Source organism: Mandrillus leucophaeus, unplaced genomic scaffold, assembly GCF_000951045.1.
Source record: "Mandrillus leucophaeus isolate KB7577 unplaced genomic scaffold, Mleu.le_1.0 Scaffold434, whole genome shotgun sequence".
Lineage (NCBI taxonomy): Eukaryota > Metazoa > Chordata > Mammalia > Primates > Cercopithecidae > Mandrillus > Mandrillus leucophaeus.
In genome coordinates this window covers 560,835-581,446 of record NW_012104632.1, presented here as the reverse complement: position 1 = coordinate 581,446, position 20,612 = coordinate 560,835, and the positions used below count along the sequence as shown (strand labels likewise).

At 37.2% G+C, this 20,612-nt stretch overlaps 1 protein-coding gene and 1 pseudogene across 5 annotated transcripts in view; one reads left to right on the top strand and one right to left on the bottom strand.

The window, feature by feature from the left end:
* PCCA (propionyl CoA carboxylase, alpha polypeptide) overlaps window positions 1–20,612 on the top strand; it is a 461,774-nt gene that overhangs the window by 61,698 nt on the left and 379,464 nt on the right. For all 4 annotated transcript variants that reach the window (XM_011993783.1, XM_011993782.1, XM_011993781.1 and 1 more), the window contains 2 exons: window positions 3,932–4,045; window positions 6,235–6,288. In XM_011993783.1, the coding sequence (XP_011849173.1) occupies window positions 3,932–4,045; window positions 6,235–6,288 (168 nt within the window). The remainder of the gene's footprint in view (window positions 1–3,931; window positions 4,046–6,234; window positions 6,289–20,612) is intronic.
* Window positions 67–685, bottom strand: LOC105549311 (annotated as a pseudogene). Its single transcript, XR_001007526.1, has one exon. The product of XR_001007526.1 is annotated as a 60S ribosomal protein L15 pseudogene (transcript).

The window sequence follows — 20,612 nt, the reverse complement described above, 5'->3', positions numbered from 1 at the left end:
TTTTTATTATTTATATTATTATTTCAAATTGTTTATTAGGTATGAATTTTACAAACTTTACTTATATTATCGGTAACGGTGGAGCAGGGTAGTATTGCGCCTTCTCCAGGCTGTCCGGCGAGAACCACCAATAGTGTGGTGGAACTTACGGCCCTTTCCAAGGCCAGGCAGACGTCAGCCCACGCATCTCCCTGTGCTGTGGACTGGTTTGGTGATCCATTAGGTGTCAGGATTTCTTCTGTTAGCTTTATGGAATGGATCAATGAGGATAACCTCAAAAAATGTGTATGTGGAATCTTCACCAACCCAGTAAGAATTCAGGACTCTCAGAGCCCTACAGTGGCGTCCAGCTCCCTCCTCTGCAAGGGACTGAAGGCTTGGAGCAAACCTTAGCTGGTTAACACCATGATGGACAGGCTTGCCGTAAGTCGCACCCTTAGGAACTGGGCGTTTTCGGCCACCACTGGCGAACACGAATCCTGTATATAACGTAGCCTTGCTTGGTCTTGTAGTCCAGTCGGCGTGCTTTATCAGGCCGGGTGGGGCGGGGAGCCCTGTGGAGAGCAGACAGCTGGCGGTACTGCCAGCAGCGAACCCTCAGAAGAAAGCGGATCCTCAGAAGAAAGTGCATGACGTCGGGCTGCTTCTTTCTCCATAGCTCCTGGATGTACTTGTATGCACCCATCTTGGCTTACCTGATGGCAGCTGCCAGACGGAAAAAAAAAAAAAAGTTTGATTTATTTTTTAAAAGTTGATAAAGAAGATGATTTTTCTCAGTCCTGTAAGATGAAAAACACATCTGTTGTTCTCCTAGCTTGTTATTTGGAAATTAGGCTCATGCAGGTGATAAGCTGATACAAGTAATTTTTCTCTGAAGAATAAAATAATTCAAAATATAAAACTAAATGCTTGATGGGAAAACTAATAATCTGCTTTAAAAATCTCTATTGGTTTTCTGAGAACGGAGAAGTTTATGAAGACAAACTATACTTAGTGTATATACTTAGTGTTAGTACTTAAAATGCTTTACTTTTCTTTTTGAAACCATATAACCAGCAAATCCTGCTTAATTGATTAGTTTACCTCAGTTTAAACTTTCCATGGTTGTTATATATTTCCTTTACCATTAAAATATATAAAAAGGAATTTATATTTTTCAAGATGTTGATATTTTTGAAACAAACATATCTAGTCAGCCTATGCAATATTAAGTCATTCTGCAGAATAGCATCTGCATTGCTTGAATATTGTTTTTTGTATTATTAAGCCAAAGAAAACACTTCACACATTTCATACAACAATGACAACAAAATTGAAATAGAGTTTCAAAAGTTTGTTAGATTGTTCTTTCCAGGTTGACTTTTAAGTGTCTCCTTAACTAAGGCAGCAGAGAATTCTAATGTTTTCTTTTGCATGGCTTTTTGCTACTACCGACCCTGGGCTAGACTGTGGGCTTGTTGAGACTTGAATGTACCTGCCACCTGAAGGAAGATTTGTTCCTGCAAAGGGAGGAAAAGAAGCCAACCAATCCTTTATAAACAATTTGTGTTTGGTCCTTCTTTGTAAAGTCCATAGCAGTTTTGACCTGCTTTTAATGCATAATTTATTCAAATGTTTATTGGAGCAGTCTTTTTTTTTTAACTGGAGCAATCTTAATCACCCAGTAAAATACATTAGGCTCTGAGCAAGTTCTTGGTACGTTTACAAAACGTTTGTGATAAAATAGGAAAAATGTCTATTGTGCTATTAAAAAACAAAAGGGTGTAAATTATGTATGCAGTATCATTATAAAAGTGTATTTAGAGAAAAGACTGTAAGTAAAAATGTCAATACTCTTAGGATTCTCTCTCTCCTTTTTACTTTTGAATGCATGTTTATTATAGAAATTTTGGACACATAAACACATGTGCCTATGTGTATCTTTTCATTTCTTTTCCTCCATAAACCACCAGTTGCCATATGTATTGCCAAGATTAAGAAGACTTTATGTAGGTGTAGATTTTTACCTCAAATATAATGAAAAAAAGATAATAAAAGTTGCAACTTTTTTGTACTTCAAGGACAATGGCTTTTAACATTTGATAATGAAAGTTACTAAGCAAGCTGCTATCCAAGTGTATCTATGAGTAAATAGCTTTAATCATATAACATTGGGCTAGGGGAGATTAAAAAAAGAATTTAAGGCATAACCTTATGATCTGGTGGAGGAGAAATTGTAACAGTGTGCAAAGCAGTTAAAATGAGATTGTTGGGTAGATGAGATTATATGCTAAAATTTCCACTAACTACTCTCAGAGTTTAGATTAAAGGAGATTCATCCTAAATTGAAGTACTTGGGAGAGATCCAGTGGTAGATGTGAAACTTGAAGTGCATCTTCTATAATAGGTAGTATCTGAGGACAATAAAACAAATGTGGATTTAAGTTTAAACAAAGACTTAAATGTATTCTTTTTAAAGGATTGTGAAGTACTCAATTTCTTTCTTACAGAAAAAAACTACAATCACAATTACAACAACAAAATTGACAGTAACAGGATCTGAAGTGGACAGAGGGCAATAGGGCAATAGAGGAGGGGCATCCTGGTCTGAGGGCAGAAGAGCAACTTGAGGTTGGGGGCGTACCAGGCAACGATAACCACGAGGAAGGCCTTGCTTTGAACACAGGGATATTTAGAAGCCCTTTGCAAGCAGGGCTGCTTTTCCCTGCAATTGATATTATTAAATAATTAGCAAATGTATATATTTGGATATTTTATAGTAAGATACTGACCTGAAAATCCCTTGGGCGTTTACCTGATCTTTTACCTTTCAATACTCAATATAATTTTTTACTTAAGTGAAAAATATTTATTGAATTGACAAAGAGAATTCTTAGCTTTCTAAAAGACTGCTTTTTTGTTTTTTTAAGATCTCATTTAAAACAAAGTATTTAAAAATTATTTCATAACTGAAGACTATAACAGAAATACTCAGGTATTTGCCACCTTTGACTTTTTTTTTTTTTTTTTGGTGGAGGAGTGGGTCAGATGTTTAGGTGTATGTTTGTGTTCCAGTTTTATATATCTGTCTTGCAAAATAATTGTAATCTGGAAGTTTCTGAAACTAGAAGACCATTAGGAAATTAGGAAAAGTCATTTAAAAAGATACTAATCCTTTCATCATTTAAAAAGAATAGACTCCTTTTAGAACTAGAGTTTACTCTTTTTCATATTGAATGCTTAGCTTCTATTATGCAAAATAAATACATTTAAACATTATAGAGTGAGTAGTCTTAAAAATGGAGCATACATTCCTGAATTTTGAGTAGCGTTAGAACTTAATATACATATCATTTCTTTTAGGAATAAATGTAAAATGGATGAAGATTGAATGTGAGAGTATTTAAATGATTCTCAAGATTTTCTGGTTCACATGTTGTGATATTGAACTCTTTCTTTCGTCTTAGGCTTTAATTTGTGTCTGGTGCTGACCTGATGCTGTGCAGGGACACTCGCTGCATCCCTCCATTCAGTCCCTCTAATTATCCCAACTTCCTGGGGAGCTTGCTTAGAACTGGTCTTGAGTGCTCGTTATTAAAATATTGGGCTACCCTGGCTACATGTAACAAGGTAGTTTTTGATATCAAATTTATGTATTGATGAACGGAATAGGAAGCTAAAATTGTTTGCTGTGATTTTACATAAAGAGGTAGGGGATATTATGGAAATTATTTGCTTAGACAATGAATTAGGCTGTAATAAATGAAATCATGGGTAATAGAGTTCTTGAGTTTATTTGTTTCATTGTTGCTTTTTAGTGCATACTCAAAAAGAAATATGACTCTATAAATGATATGTGGAACAATCAGATTTGCAATTTTGTGTGTATTTGCAGATGATAGTAATTCTTTTTGCTGGGCGCATCTGTTAATGCAGAAATTTGTCTCCTCAGGTTCATGTGAAAATGGCGGATGAGGCCGTCTGTGTTGGCCCAGCTCCCACCAGTAAAAGCTACCTCAACATGGATGCCATCATGGAAGCCATTAAGAAAACCAGGGCCCAAGCTGTGAGTTTGAATGAATCTATCTACTGCAGCTGTTTCATATGTAGGGAGCAGAAAGCTAGAGTTTGTATTTAAAAAAAAAAATTAGAAAGAATGATTGAAAATGCTGTTGCAGTTAGTTCATGTCACATGAGTTAAATGTGGTCGAATTCGCTACTGGAAATCAAAGGCTTTGTAGCATCTGGCAGTGTTGGTCGCTGATCCTGCAGGTGGCTGCTGGATTCAGCTTTCACACCAGGGAGCAGTTTCAGTTCATTTCCAAATTTGCTAGGAATAAAGAAATCCCAATTAGTTTTGAGTATTAACCCTTTCAGTGTAATAAGAGCATTTTTAAAAATTCTGTATTATAAACAGGATCCAAAGACTCTGTTTAAATTCCATTTTAATAATTTAAAAATTACGTATACCTAGTACACTTCCAGAAATAAAAACAGCACATTTGGTAATTATTTTAGTTTGTTAATGTCAGTAGAATGCTCATAATTTACAAGGATAAATCATTCTCTCCACCCCCAGTTCTGTATGAATAGAGTGGAATCCAAGGAAAAAAAAGATTTCTGACATCGGAAACAGTGTTTTTTTCTTTTTTCTTTTTTTAATTATCAGAGAACTAATTATATACAGTGTTAAAAACTATGCAAAGTTATCTCTAAAATTGGGTGGAGACGTCCAACACCAACATTAAGCCTGGAGCGCTTCAATTAGTGCTCACATTTCTTTTGAAAGAAATGTTTCAGTAAGATGCATGTTTAAATAAAAAACTTAATTCATGAACCCATATTATAGATGTTTACAGTTTATTAGCACAGTTAGCGAAGGTAAAACTCTTTTAACATTTTAACTATAGCTTGCCAACATAAATCTGTAGTTGAGTGTTGATAAAATGAAATTGGTGGAATGAAAGCTCTTCTTCCCTGATACAGTAGCTTAAATTGTTCTGTACCATGTTCATAAAGCTTAGTTCAGCATTTGTTTTGTTTTGTTTTGTTTTTTGAGATGGAGTTTCGCTTTTGTTGCCCAGGCCAGAGTGCAATGGCATGATCTCAGCTCACTGCAACCTCTGCCCCACCAGGTTCAAGCGATTCTCCTGCCTCAGCCTCCCAAGTAGCTAGGATTACAGGTGCCTGCCACCACACCCAGCTCATTTTGTATTTTTAGTAGAGAAGGGGTTTCACCATGTTGGTCAGGCTGGTCTTGAACTCCTGACCTCAGGTGATCTGCCTGCCTCAGCCTCCTAAACTGCTGGGATTACAGGCATGAGCCACTGTGCCCAGTCTGAGTTCAGCATTTAAAAGTCGCTAATATATAACTATTTCTGGATCATGATACTGGTTCCTTCAGAAATTTGAATTTGTTTTTAGCAGAATTATTTTACTAGAAGTATATTCAACACTGGCTGATACTGAAGTGGCTAAATTTATGTTTGGCCAGTGTGGGAGAGCCAAAAATTACTTGATTAGATCAAGCTGGTAGATTGCAGCAATGTGGCTTGTGGGTGAGGATAGTATAAAGTAGTTGTGAATGGCAAAGTTTGGGGTGAGGAAGGAAAGAAGAGTAGACATTAGAAGAAAAAAAATTCAGAGCATAAAATAAAAGTAAAAACACACCTCCATTTTAGTTCAGTTTGATAGAAAGATCTTGTTGGTAGTGGCTGAGTATTATTAATGCCATCAGGAATAAAATGTATTAGCTGTCCTAGTAGTCTGGGTTTTGGAAATTACCAGTTCATGAGTACTGTAAAGAAAGGAGAATTTAGAGTTTTTCATCCATCTTGCCAAGGTTCCTTTTACATAACTCTTTGACACACCAGCCATTGTGAAATTCTCCAGAATTGTGGACAAAGTTAGCCTCAGGAAAAGGAGAGAGAGTTTTGTTGAAAAATGTAGACAAATGCTAGTGGGTATTAAGATATATGTGGGTGTATACTCCCCATTATGGTTAGGACAAAGGTACTGTGTGGAAAATCAATTAGGACATAGGGAGTGTGGAGAAAGTAAATATAGGAGGCAGTTTCTTGGAATTTGATTCTGATCCTAGAAATGTGAGTTAGAACTGATCAGTGTATAAGAGAAGTATACCTATTCAAGGGCTCTTGAACAATAAATATTAATACATAAATGCACTATACATTTTGCTTATAAAGCTTTTGCAATATGATAAAATTGAAAGTGCTTTTTGTTTTCATTTCTAAGGTACATCCAGGTTATGGATTCCTTTCAGAAAACAAAGAATTTGCCAGATGTTTGGTGAGTTGGTAATGAACCAGAAACTCTTCATTTCTATATCAGAAAGCAGTGTGGTAGCATGGCTTTTGTAAATGTGGGTAGTGATGGATTATAGAATTTTAATTAACCCAAGAATTCTTTGAAAAACTGTTTGTGAAAAGTGAAGTGTTTTTATTCTGAAACTCAACTCTTGATTTGAAGAGTAATTATAAAAATAGAAAAGTTTAGAAAATCACCATTACACCTAATGAATGATACCTGGTTTATTATATACTGCATGGTATTTGAATTAAAGTTAAAAACTTCAGATTTTTAACTGTAAATATGTTAGGGAGTTTAGTGAGTTATTGTAGTGATTTAATTATTTTGTGGCATTTAATATCAAATCTTACCAATGCCTCTATTTCGGGTAAAGTTATTTTTAGTGAGCTAAATGTCCCCTTCCAGATAGGTGAATTAACCTATGTTTGTTATTAAATTGATTTTCCCAGGTATATTCATTCAAGATGGTACTGAAACCTTATTTTTTAGGTCCTAGGGTATGATTTTGATTAGCGTTTGTACATATGTTTATTATTAGATCAATTATGCCAGGTACTGTCTTAATTTATTCTAATATGTCATACTTGTTTCTGTGGCATACAGTCACGTGTTGCTTAACAACGTGAATACATCTGAGAAATGCATCATTAGGCGAGTTTGTCCTTGTGTGAACATCACAGAGTCTACTTACACAAATCTACATGGTAGAGTCTCCTACACACTTAGGCTAAGTGGGTTATAGCCTGCTGTTCCTAGGCTGCAAACCTATACATGTTGCTGTACAGGCAGTTGTAATACAGTGGTAAATATTTGTGTATCTAAACATGTAAACATAGAGAAGATACAGTTAAAAATACAGTGTTAGAATCTGTGGAACCACTGTCATACGTGTGGTGCCTCATTGAAATGTTCTGTGGTGCATAACTGTACTCGTATTCTGTTCTTCCACAGATTTGAAATTATTTGTGAATGTTGTTGTTTTCTAGATGGAATTTCCACTTAAAATCTATAACTTTAACTTGGAACAGCTCTTAAGATCACAGAATTGTCTATTTTAACCACCTTGCTTTGTGGGTCCAAAACTAAGGCCTAAAGAGGTATCTGGAGAGGGCAAATTACATGGACGCATCCAGAGGTTCCAGTTTCCCAGATTTTATGTGGCATATCTACAGTTTTTTGTTTATATCCCTTTTTATTTTTTATCTTCCGTGGAATTTTGACCAAGATTCTGTTATTATAAAAGCTATTCGAATATAATACTTGTATTTAAATGTGTATGTGTGCATATATATAATGTAATGTATTACATTTAAGTCTGTATAGGTGAGAGGTCAGCACACTACGGTCCACAGGACAAATGCAGCCTGCTGCCTGTTTTTGTAAATAAAATTTTATTGAAACACAGCCATGCTCTTTCATTTATGCATTGTCTATGCTGCTTTTGTCCTGTGACAGCAGAATTGAGTAGTTGTGACAGAGACCATTTGGCCTATCAAACCTAAAGTACTTTTTCTATGGTCCTTTATAGAAAAAGTTTGGGAACTCCTGCTATAGATGAATATCCAAATCCCAGATAAGTGATGTGGTACCAGTATTATGCATTTATTCCTATACAGTTAATACATTTATTTATTTTATATATTATATATAATATTTATTGTATACAGTTTATGCATTTTTCAGTTATTAAAAGGTGGTTTTTTTTTTTTTTTTTTTTTTTGAGACATAGCCTTGCTCTGTCACCCAGGCTGGAGTGCAGTGGTGTGATCTCGGCTCACTGCAACCTCTGTCTCCTGGGTTCAAGCTATTCTGCCTCAACTTCCTGAGTAGCTGGGATTGTAGGCGCCTGCCACCACCATGTCTGGCTAATTTTTGTATTTTTAGTCGAGACGGGGTTTCACCATTTTGGTCAGGCTGGTCTCGAACTCCTGACCTTGTGATCTGCCTGCCTCGGCCTCCCAAAGTGCTGGGCTTACAGGTGTTAGCCACCGTGCCTGGCCAAAAAATGCTTCTTTAGAATCTGTTCTAGGCCTTTGAGAAGGGTATATTAATAAAAATGAATCTAGTCTGGTTCCTACACACTGGGTGCTCATAGTCATGTTATGGAAAATAAGTTGATACACAAATAAACTTCAGAAAACAAATCACTTCAGGGAAGAAAATATTGTGAGATAAGATCAGTATCTTTGTAAATGAAAGTAAGAAGGATGATTTCCATCTGGGGTTCTACATTAGAGAAAAACATGTAGAATATACAGCCTCCTCCTTTCTTTCACACTGATTTTCTTTCCAAATCTATTTCCCCATTTCTCTTTTTTCAGTGCTGTGCCTCCACCCAGCCTGACTGTGCGCTGCTCCCATGCGTGGCTGGCTCTGCCCTGAGTGCTTTCCTCACTCTCTCTGGGTGGGCGTATGTGGCCTCCCACCCCCGTGTCTAAGTGCTGCGTGTCTAACTGCAGCATGTCTAACTGCTGCCTGCCCTTGAAGGCACAGTTCACATGAAGCCTCTGTGGGGAAAGGGTTCTATTGAGAAGTAGATCCTTCTGTTGAGAAGTAATTTCTTTCTTTGGACTTTTTGTTTCAGTTTGATTGGAATGTTTTTGTTTTTGGAAAAATGATTTGTGCTTTATCTGATACATTGTTTTTACTTAATATCCAGGACTAAAATGATTTTTTGATTTTTTTTTTTCTGAGGAACTGCTATGTATTTGCTTTAGAAAGTATACAATAAGCCAAATTCCCCCAATGTAAAAACACACCAAACTTCATAAGACTAATAATTTTTTATGCCGAGTTTTCACAAAGTGGGATTGGATTTTATACACTCCCTGCTGCCCATGACTGGAAAAAGATCATGTGGGCTGGGCACGGTAGCTCACACCTCTAATCCCTGCACTTTGGGAGGCTGAGGTGGGCAGATCACTTGAGGTCAGGAGTTTGAGACCAGCCTGGTCAACATGGCGAAACCCCATCTCTACTAAAAATACAAAAATTGGCCAGGTGTGGTGGCACGAGCCTGTGATCCCAGCTACTTGGGTGGCTGAGACAGGGGAATCGTTTGAGCCCGGGAGGCAGAGGTTGCAGTGAGTCAAGATCACGCCACTGCGCTCCAGCCTGGGCAACAGAGCGAGACTCTGCCTAAAAAAGAAAAAAAAAAATCATGTCTTTTTGTTATTGCTTAAATAGTTCATAGAAAAAACAAAGATACATATAATCCTCATAAAAATAGCGATTTTCCATAATTTTAATGTGCTGAGCCAACAGATTTTATTTCCAAATTGTTTTCTATTCCTTATTTTCCCTGCAAGCTTCATTTATCACGAGCATTAAAGGACCATCCATGGGAGACTATGAGGATTGTTAGGATGAGGCAAAGACATTCTTAACAGAGTTTACAAAGAGGAGCTTTGAAACGTGAAACTACCTGCTCTGGTAAAGTGGGATGTTGGCTTGAAGATATTTCCTATTTTCTTATTTTCTTTCTAGTTTTTCTATGTTGTTTTAATCATATTATCAGATCTTGTCATTTCAGGTAACATAACATTATAAGTTATAGTAATTAGCTTCAGGAGAAATATATGTTAGAATTTGTGTTTTGTGTTTGGGTCCTATCTGTGTACTTGAAAGATAAACGTATATGTAGTTGGATAGTGAGTTCCATCAGGATGCTCAGTGTTGAAAGCATAGGAGGGAACTGTGCCGAGCGTGTGAGGTTTGATGATTGTGCTCTTTTATCTTCTTTCCTTCTTGAGATTTTAGCAAGATAAGAAATGTAACTACTGTAAAATGAGAGGTGATTTTTAAAATAGCCATTGGGTTAACCAAAAACCTTTTAAATAGCTGTGGCGTCCAGTGTGGGCAAGGGTCACATAGTTTGGTTCCTGGAAGTGTAAATTGTTTCAGGCCTCCCCCGGCCCCCAGAAATTTGCTAGTATTTGTCAAAATTTAAAACGTCTATATATTCTTTAATTTAGCAGTTCCACTCTTAAGAATCTCACTTACAAAGATATACTTGAGAAAATGTTCATGGTAAGGTGTTTCATAATAGCAAAATTTAAAAATTATTCGAAAGTAAAATGCAAAAATAAGTATGGAATACCTACCTGCAGATAAGTTATTTAATCATTATGACAACCTATGGTGTATTCTTATTTTTATTCTTGGTTTTATGGAAGAGAGAACAATCTCTGAAAGGTTAAATAACTGCCTTACCCAGTGTCACATAGCTAGTAAATGAGAGTATGGATCCCATGTTTAGTTTATGTTCCAGACTGACTCTCACCTGCATTGGAACTGGGCTGGGCTGTTAGTGGTATTTGTTTTTAATCGATAGCTTTAGCTGGCACCTGTTCTTGCGGTTGGTGGAGGCTTCTCTCTTTCTGCTCCCTTCCCCTCTTCCCCGTTGGTGTATCATCATAGACATCTAAAAAGTAGAGTTGTTTCTTTTGTTTTTCTCATCTTGTAACTGGGGTGCCGGTGAAGGCAGATCCTCGCTTGGATTTGCTAACTTACTGAGTAAGGTAACTGAGTGAGCTTTGCTCAGGTAACTGAGTGCCAGAGCCGCAGCCTAGAGATATTGATGCCTTTTGCCACTCGTTGATATTCTTAGGTGGAACTAATGACGTCTCCCTGGATTTGGAGGAGAAAGTTCTGTGACTCCTTTTTCCTTTTCACTGTAGTTTTATAATATTTGTCTAATTGTGACTTGTACATATGTGATGTTCAAAAGAATTGATAAGAACTAATGAATGCAACTTCATAAAACCCTTATGACAGAGTATCTTTTGAAATGTTTGAGAACCTTCTTTTCCTATGTGTTGGCTTAAGTTCAGCTTTTAGAATATTTGTTGAAGATTATGAATGTGATGTGGAATACTAAATGCTCTAAAGTGAATGCCTGAAAAGGAAGACTCTCCCTTTCCAGTTAGGGAGTCTTTTAAGGATGTAGATAGGTCAGATACTTTTAGGGCTTGTGGATTTTGGGGAGTGGTTTCAATAGAAAAATCTGGGATTTGATGAGGCTGGGATTTTTTTTCCCGTTGCTTGAGGTTAAGACAGGTTGAAATGTTATTTTCTAGTTTTCTTATTATGCTCTCTCCTTACTGCCCTATGCGTCTGTTAGCTCATTCTGGAGTCAGAATGACAGGTAAATTCTTTCTCTACCACTTAGTAGCTGTGTGATCTAGGACAGGTTGTTTAATGTTGGACTCTGAAGATTGTGTTTTATTCTTACTATTTGCGTGATATGTGTTTCTCCATCTGTGATTTTATGTTGAAAGTACTGTGTGTTTCTTGTAGCTAGGATGTAGTTGTGTCATGCTTTTGAAATAATTCTCATGGTCTGTATTTTTAAATTGTAGTGTTTAGACTCTTAAGTTGTTTCTTCTTTAGTTTGCCTTCGTGTATTTTCTTAAATAGCAGCTTTATTGAGATTTAATTCATGTGTCATCATGCTCACCCTTTAAAAGCATACAATTGAGTGATTTTTAGTATAGTCACAGAGTTATGTAACCATCACTACTATGCAATGTCATTAAAATCCATTAACATTTAATAAATGATCAAGGCGGTTGGATTTATGTCTGGCATTTTATTATTTGTTTTCTCTCTGTCTCCCCTTTTTTTCCTTCTGTTTTCCTTTTCTACCTTGGATTATTTTAATAATTTTTGAAATTCAATTAAAATTTATCTATTGGATCTATCTATTTTTCAGTGGTTTTTCTAGGATTGCAGTATCTATCCTAACTTTTCTTAATCTAATTAGAGCTAATATGATACCATTTCAAGTAAAATGTAGAAATTTTGCAATCATATAGCCCATCCTTCTCTTCCCATCAATATCCTCTATGTTATAGTTGTCATGTATTTCATCTGCATGTATTATAGATTCTATGGGAAAATGTTATGATTTTGTTATAAGCATGTTGAGGTGAGTTAGGACATTTCTTTAAAATGATCTGTCAAATTTAAAATATAGAGACAAATCTCTAGGTTAAATATTTTATTTGAGAATCACAGAATTGGAATTTGGGACATACACATGGGGTCTTCAGCATGTCCAAGGAACAAAGAGAAGGTTGAAGGTTTTATTAGATAGAAAAAAAACTGTTACTGATTATTTTGAAAGAAAGTTAATTGGTACTTGAAAAGCTTTGGGAGCTGGCAGGCTTGGTTAGGAGAGTGACAGCAGTAGGTAAAACTAGTCTTAGAGTGATAGCAGGTTGTTTCAGCAGTTGCTAGGTAAAGCTGGTCTTAGGGTTACAGCAGGCTGTTTTAGCAACTGGGCCTCTGGACAGTTCAGTTCTTGGAGCCTGTGCTATGTGCCCTGAGTACTTTTTTCCCCTGACTCCTTGACTCTTATGTAGTTGGATTTACAAGAATGACCCAATTCATATAATCAGCTTTCATAGATCGAAATATCATTCAGTTGAAATTAAGACTCATTTTGTTTTGGTCCATTTAAAAAATGTTGTGTTTTAAAATTACGTATGTATTTTTATTGTGGTAAAGCAGACATAACATAAAATTTACCCTTTCACCAATTTTAAGAGTGTGGCTCAGTGGCTTTAATTTTATTCACAATGTTTTACAATCATCAGCTTCAGAACTGTATAATCGCCCCAGACTGAAACTGTACATATTAAACACTAATTGCTCATTTCCCACCTACTCCTAGCCCTTGGTAACCTTCCTTTTACTTTCTGTTTCTATGAGTTTACCTATTCTAGGTACCTCACATAAGTGGAATCATGTAAGATTTGTTGTTTCGTGTCTGGCTTATTTCACTTAGCATAGTATTTTCAAGGTTCACCCAATTTCTTCCTCTTTAAGACTGAATAGTAGTCTACTGTGTGGATATACCACATTTTGTTTCTTCATCACCTGTTGATGGACATCTGGACTGTTTGTACCTTTTGGCTGTTGTGAATAATGCTGCTATGAACATTGATGTACAAGTATCTGTTTGGGTCCCTGCTTTTGCTTCTTTTTAGTATATAACTAGAAGAGAAATTGCTGGGTCCTATGGTAATTCTATATTTAACTTTCTGAGGATCTGCCATACTGTTTTCCGTAGTGGCTGCACCATTTCTCTTTCCCACTGTTTTACTGTTTATAATAACTACCAAATCATGCCTTTCCTTACTGCAAGCTCTGGGTAGTTGACTCATTGGATATTTGTAATGTAGCTTTACGTAAGTTTAAGAGATTTAATTTGACAGTATCATCCTAACCAATATGTTTATGCTTGTTAGTCTAATGTTACTGCCAGAGACCTATTGCACAGACTTGTGGGAGTATTGGGACTATGGGCCATGGACATTTATTAATATGTTTTCCCGTAACATTTTATTTAACGAAGAATTTAAGAAATACAGAAAAGTTTGAAGAATTGTACCATGAATGCCAGTAGATTCTATAGTTAACATTTTCTTATTTGTTTTTAACATATGTATTCATTTGTGTTTTCCTCTACTCATCTATCAGTCTACCTCATTTTCATTTTGCATGTCAACTTAAGTTGTAGATAATAGTGCAATTTACTCCTATACACTTCAGCATGCAATTTTTAAAGCAGAGTTCAGGCTGGGTGTGGTATCTTTGGGAGGCCGAGAAAGGAGGATCACTTGAGGCCAGAAGTTTGAGGCTGCAGCGAGCTATGAATCCAGCCTGGGTGACAGAGCAACACCCTGTCTCAAAAAAATAAATAAGTAAATAAGTACGATTAACAAAAAGCAGAGTTCATTATTTGCTTACAGCTTTTCCAAGAAAGCTTTATTGAAATATAATTGCTGTTCAATAAAGTGCACATACATAAGAAATTAATTGTACACTTATATGTGTACACTCATGAAATAATAATCACAATCAGAATAAAGAATGTATTCTGCAACTCCAGAGACTTCCTGGTGCTCCTTTGCTGACTCTTTCGGCCACTTCCTAGCCTTCCTCCTCCCGCTTAGGCAACTACTGATCTGTTTTCTTATCGTAGATTAGTTTGCATTTACTGGAATTTTATATAGGTAGAATAACACAAGTTATGCTGTTTTTGGATTTTTTTTTTCACTAAGCAAAATTATTTTGAAATTGATCCGTGTAATTGTATCAGTACTTCATTCCCTGTTTTTTTTTTGTTTTGTTTTGGAGACAGAGTTTCCCCTCTGTTGCCCAGGCTGGAGTGCGATGGCACAACCTCCGACTCCTGGGCTCAAGTGATTCTCGTGCCTCAGCTTCCCAAGTAGCTGGGATTACAGGTGTGCACCACCATGCCCAGCTAATTTTTATATTTTTAGTAGAGATGGGGTTTTGTCATGTTGGCCAGGCTGGTTTCAGGCTCCTGGCCTCAAGTGAGCCGCCCACCTCAGCCTCCCGAAGTGCTGGGATTACACGTGTGAGCCACTGCACCTAATCTGCATTCCTTTTTATTGCTGAGTTCATTCCTTTATATTCCATTGTATGGGTTTACCACTATATTTTTAGTAGCCATTCATCTGTTGGTGGACATGTGAGTTGTTTCCAGTTTTTAACTACAACTGAAGGTGCTATGAACAAGTAGTTATGTGGGCATATGCTTTCATTTTTTTTTGGTAAATGCCTAGGAGTGTAATGGCTAGATCATTTGTATGTTTTATCTTAGAATCTGCAAACTCGTTGGTACAATTTTACATTTCTGCCAACAGTGTATGAGTGTACTAGTTGCTCCATATTCTTACCACCCTTTAAATTTAACTGTTATACTATGTATTGATGTCTTGTTGTGGTTTTGATTTGCATTTGTCTGATGATTAATAATGTTGAGCTCATTTGCTTTATATCTTTTGTCAATGTGTTTGTGAAGCCTTTTGTCCATTTTTAAATTGAGTTACTTGTCTTATTTAGAAATATTAGGGTTTTTTATTCTAGGTAAAAGTCTTTTGTCTGATACATATCATTACAAATATTTTCTCCCACGATGTGGTTCTGTTTTCATTTACTCAGCATTATCTTTTGAAGAGCAAAAGCTTTTAGTCTTGTTGAAGTCCGGGTTATTGATTTTTTTCTTTTATAGTTTGAATCTTTTGAGTCTTAATAATATGGGCCAGGCGCGGTGGCTCACACCTGTAGTTCCAGCACTTTGGGAGACTGGGGTAGGTGGATCTCCTGAATCCAGGAGTTCCAGACCAGCCTGGGCAACATGGTGAAACCCCATGTCTACAAAAAGTAACAAAAATTAGATGGGCTTGGTGGCATGCAACTGTAGTCCTGGCTGCTTGGGAGGCTGAGGTGGGAGGATCACTTGAGCCTGGGAGTTTCAGGCTGCAGTGAGCTGTGGAGTGTTACTGCAGTCCAGCCTGGGTGACAACACAAGAACCTGTGTCAAAATAATAAATTATTTTAAAAAATAGAAATATGTAATTTTTTGCCAAACTCAAGGTCACTGAGACTTTCTTGTTTTTTGTTTTGTATTTTTAATGTTTTATAGTTTTAGCTCTCTGATCCATTTTGAGTTAATTTTTATATGTGGTGTGAAGTAAGATCTAAATTAAGCTTTTCTGCATGTGGCTATTCGGTTTGCTATACAATCTCTTGAAGAGGTTATCCTTTCCTCTTTGAATTGCCTTGGCACCCTTATAGAAAAAGTAATGGGACATACATGTGTGAGTATTTTTTCTGGACTGTCTATTCTGTTCCATTGAGCTAGTTTGCCTTTATCTCATTACCACACTGTCTTGATATTGTTGTCTTGATTAGCTTTCTAAGTTTGGATATCAGGAGTGTTAATTTCTCCAACTTTGTTGCTCCCTTTCAACATTGCTTTAGCGATTTCATGTTACATACAAATTTCATACTTTTATATACACTTCACATACATATAGATTTTAGAATTAGCTGTTAATTTCTTCAAAAGCCTCTTGGGATTTTGACTGTGATTGCGCTGAATGTGTAGATCAGTTAGGAGAGTCTGGATGAATTAACTGCCTCCCAAAGCAAACAAAAAACAAAAACAAATACTCTTTTTTTTTGAGATAGTTTTTTGCTCTGTAGCCCAGGCTACAATTTTCGCTCTGTGGCCCAGTGGCACAATCTTGGCTCACTGCAACCTCCACCTCCCAGGTTCAAGCAAAACAAATGCTCTTGAGAGGAACGTAACGGAATTTAGGTTTCTAACTGTAGGGTATCATTCGTAATATATGACACATACTCAAGACAAAAGACAACAGGTACAGATGGTAAGATAAATACCTAAATGAGCAAAGATTTTTTTTCCACCTTGGGGTTTTCTTTTTTGCCGAGGGGAAAAAACATTATAGAGTATAAGACCCAGGTTGTCTGTTTATTAATAGCTTAGCCCATTAAATGTACTATACCTAGCCAGCACTAATAAAACACAGCTGTAGATAACGAACTCTTTTTTTTTTTTTTTTGAGATGGAGTCTCGCTCTGTTGCCCAGGCTGGAGTGCAGTGGCATGATCTTGGCTCACTGCAAGCTCTGCCTCCCGGGTTCATGCCATTCTCCTGTCTCAGCTTCCCGAGTAGCTGGGATTATAGGCGCCCGCCACCACACCTGGCTAGATAATGAACTCTTAAAAATACTTTGTCCAATCACCTTTCATTTACTTCCGTGTATTACTAATCCTGCTGAGGCTATCTTGGTGTGACATCCTTCTCCCTCACCACTGACTCCTCTTTTCCCTCTCAGAACTTCCTTACTTTAACAATCCAGTTGAACACATATGCCAGCCTTATTCAGCAGTTGAATCGCAACCTGAGAGAAGATACTAGTGTTCATTCTCTAGTTCCACACATATCCGTCGTAAGATAGGCTCATTCCCATAGAAGGATGAGGTTTAAGATTGCTCCAGTCATTAACAGTATACAAGATGTCAGATACAGTTTTACTGGGTCTAATAAAAATTTGGCTGTAACCAAGAATATATATATATCAAACCAACCTCTCCACACATCCCAATTATAAATTCTGGACAAAATAGAAAAAGCTACATAATACCTATGGGTACCAGAGAGCAGCCGCAATTAGACAGAAGTAGGAAGCTGACTACCCTTGGAAGGAGGAAATGGCATGGGGGCAGTTTCCTTTTTTGGCCTTTTTTGTATAGCTCATGGAATCAATTCTGGAGTATTCCATGTATGCATGGGTCAGATTTCAATCACTCCAGCCGAGGCTAAAAGAACCAAAGAGAATTATTAGCTGTTTCTTATGCTACTATTGGGGAAAAATATTCAAGTTCTACCTAGGTGACTCTTGAACCCCCTTTTGAAATGTGACAATGTAGCAGATGCTGTTGATGCTGCCGTCCACCCTTTCTGCCCAGTTGTTAGCATCACCTTAGGTGACCATCCCTTCTCTGTGAGTCTCAGTGGTAAATCCTGACTAGTGAAATCCTGACTAGGATTCATTCTCTTCCTTACCAATGACCAGTTTAGGGGAGGCTTGGGGTCCAGTTTGATTCCTGGCAAGTGAGAGGACCTTTCAAGAAAAGGCTTCTTTTCATGGTGTGAAATAAGCCTTTTTACAATTATTTTAAGCCATTGTAAACTGAGGTTTTTTTTATTGTTGTTGGGATTTTTATTTTGTTTTGTTATTTTAATTTTGACCAAAACCACCAGGTTGAAAGACCAGTGTTTTACAGCTTGACATTCTGTTCAATCTTAAAATATAATATAGCTTCTGATTCTTGTGTTAAGCTTTCGGAAATAATTTAGAAACAAAACCCTGTATGGATTACATGGCAGAAAAAGGCATGTTTCAACCATAAAGTAAATGTTTTAAAAATTGCCCTTAGTTTGACCAGGCGCAGTGGCTCACGCCTATAATCCCAGCACTTTGGGAGGCCGAGGCGGGTGGATCACCTGAGGTCAGGAGTTCGAGACCAGCCTGGCCATCATGGTGAAACCCTGTCTCTACTAATAAGACAAAAATTAGCCAGGTATGGTGGCGGGTGCCTATAATCTCAGCTACTCAGGAGGTTGAGGTAGGAGAATCACTTGAACCCAGGAGGTGGAGGTTTCAGGGAGCTGAGATTGTGCCACTACTACACTCCAGCCTGGGCGACAGAGTGAGGTTTTAAAAAAAAAAAAAAAAAATCCCTTGATTTATGTAAGGATTAGTCTTTTTGTATGCAAGTAGAAGGCTGAACTGATGCTTTTTATTTTTTATTTTATTATTATTTTTTGAGATGGAGTCTTGCTCTGTTGCCCAGGCTGGAGTGCAGTGGCATGATCTTGGCTCACTGCAACCTCCACCTCCCGGGTTCAAGCGATTCTCCTGCCTCAGCCTCCTGAGTAGCTGGGATTACAGATGCCTGCCACCATGCCCGGCTAATGTTTGTATTTTTAGTAGAGGTGGAGTTTCACCATGTTGGTGAGGCTGGTCTTGAACTCCTGACCTCAGGTGATCCTCCCACCTCAGCCTTCCCGAAGTGCTGGGACTATAGGCGTGAGCCACCACACCCAGCCTGAACTCATACTTTTTGATTCTTTTGTCTTACTGAGGCTTTCTGTAGGTGCTTATTAACTCTTTGCTAGATCAGAGAAGTTGCTGAATTAAAATTTAGAATTCTGGAATTAAATGGAGAAGGGACCCTTTGAGAAGCATCCTTGTGCTTTCATCGTGTAATGCTATTTTTAACTTATAGTAACTTTGTGATGTCTTAAAATTTATTTTCATTGATTTATTTGTATGTGACCCCTAAGCTTAGAATTCAGTTGGAAAGATTTTTATTTTTATTCTAGTGAAGGAAATACATTGCTTGAGGATTTTGTTGGATTAAATGGAGTAACACTCGTTATCTCCGTTAATAGTTAATGATTCTTGTTGCCCCCAAGTTTGTTCTAAAAGTAAACTTTTAAATGCGTGCTTTCTAAAACAGGCAAAGAAGCAGAAATAATGAAATGATCACTGGGACTTTGTTTCTGGACTGGTCCTTATTTAAGGATATTACAAGGTTCCTGAGTTACCATTTTGACTCATAATATGTGATATGCTAATGTACCAAGCAAAGAGTATTCTTTTCTGTATGTTTCCACTTCCCGGCCTACCTATGGTTCCTCTTCTGCACCTGCACGTGTGTGCGCATGTACATGTTCCTAGCTTTTTATTCTGTCCTTTATGTGCTAGTTGATTGTTGAGTGCAGACAAAAATAATGTGTTGCATTTCTTAGCCACAATATTTGATTTATAAGGAAATATTTTGATAACAGCGTTTATATTAATGTATGCTCTTACTGATTAGAATGTGACAAGTGATAGAAAATATATTGGATATAAAATCGGTCACATATTTACATAATCTATATACAAATAACAGTATATTTTACCAGCATAATGTACAGTAGTCATAAAATAAGAGTGGGTGATACAGTAGAGCACTCGTTCCCAGTATGTTCTGGGGTACCTGGGGACTCTTGAGACCCTTTCAGACACTCTGAAGTAAACAATTTTCCGTAATAGTTTTTCCTGTTCTCGTTCTCTGAGGATTGTGCAGTAGAGTTTTCCATGTAACAGTAGAGTTATATGATATATGTTATCACAACAGATTGAATGCAGGAACCAGATTTGAGAATCCAGCTGTCTTACGCCACATGTTAAAGAGATTTGGGAAAATGTAAAACATTTCTGCTCTAATGAATTTGTCATAAAAATGTTACTTTTAATTGTTAACATAAAATGAACTTTTCTTTGGAAATATATTTTTTAAAGTTTAATTTTAACATGGTAAATAACGATATATACAATGTGTATAAGCCAAAGCTCCTTGAGATTGTCAATATTTAAAAATGCAGAGATTCCGAGCCCAGAAAATCTGATAGGCATTGTCCTGGAAGGTGACTGGGTGGCCTCTTGAGATAGGGTGATGACAGTCTTCGCTGAGAGTGTGGCCTTTAAGCTGAGATTCTAGACAGAATGAGCACGCTTCCTCTGACTGCTCAGCCCTGCTCCACTTCCACATTCTTTTTTAGCCTTAGGATAATTACTTCCATGTCAAGTCAAGGACTTTTACTCATTCGTTTCTGAATTCCTGTTGCTTACCACTTTACTTACTAGGCATTAATAATTCTTTACGCCTGGACACAGTGGCTCACGCCTGTAATCCTAGCACTTCGGGAGACTGAAGCCAGAGGATCACTCGAGCCCAAGAGTTCAAGACCAGCCTGGGCACATAGGAAAACCCCATCTCTACAAATAATTTAAAAATTAGCTGGATGTGTTGGCATGTACCTCTGGTCCCAGCTACTTGGGAAGCTGAGGTGGGAGGATTGCTTGAGCCCAGGAGATGGAGGCTGCAGTGAGCTGAGATTGCAC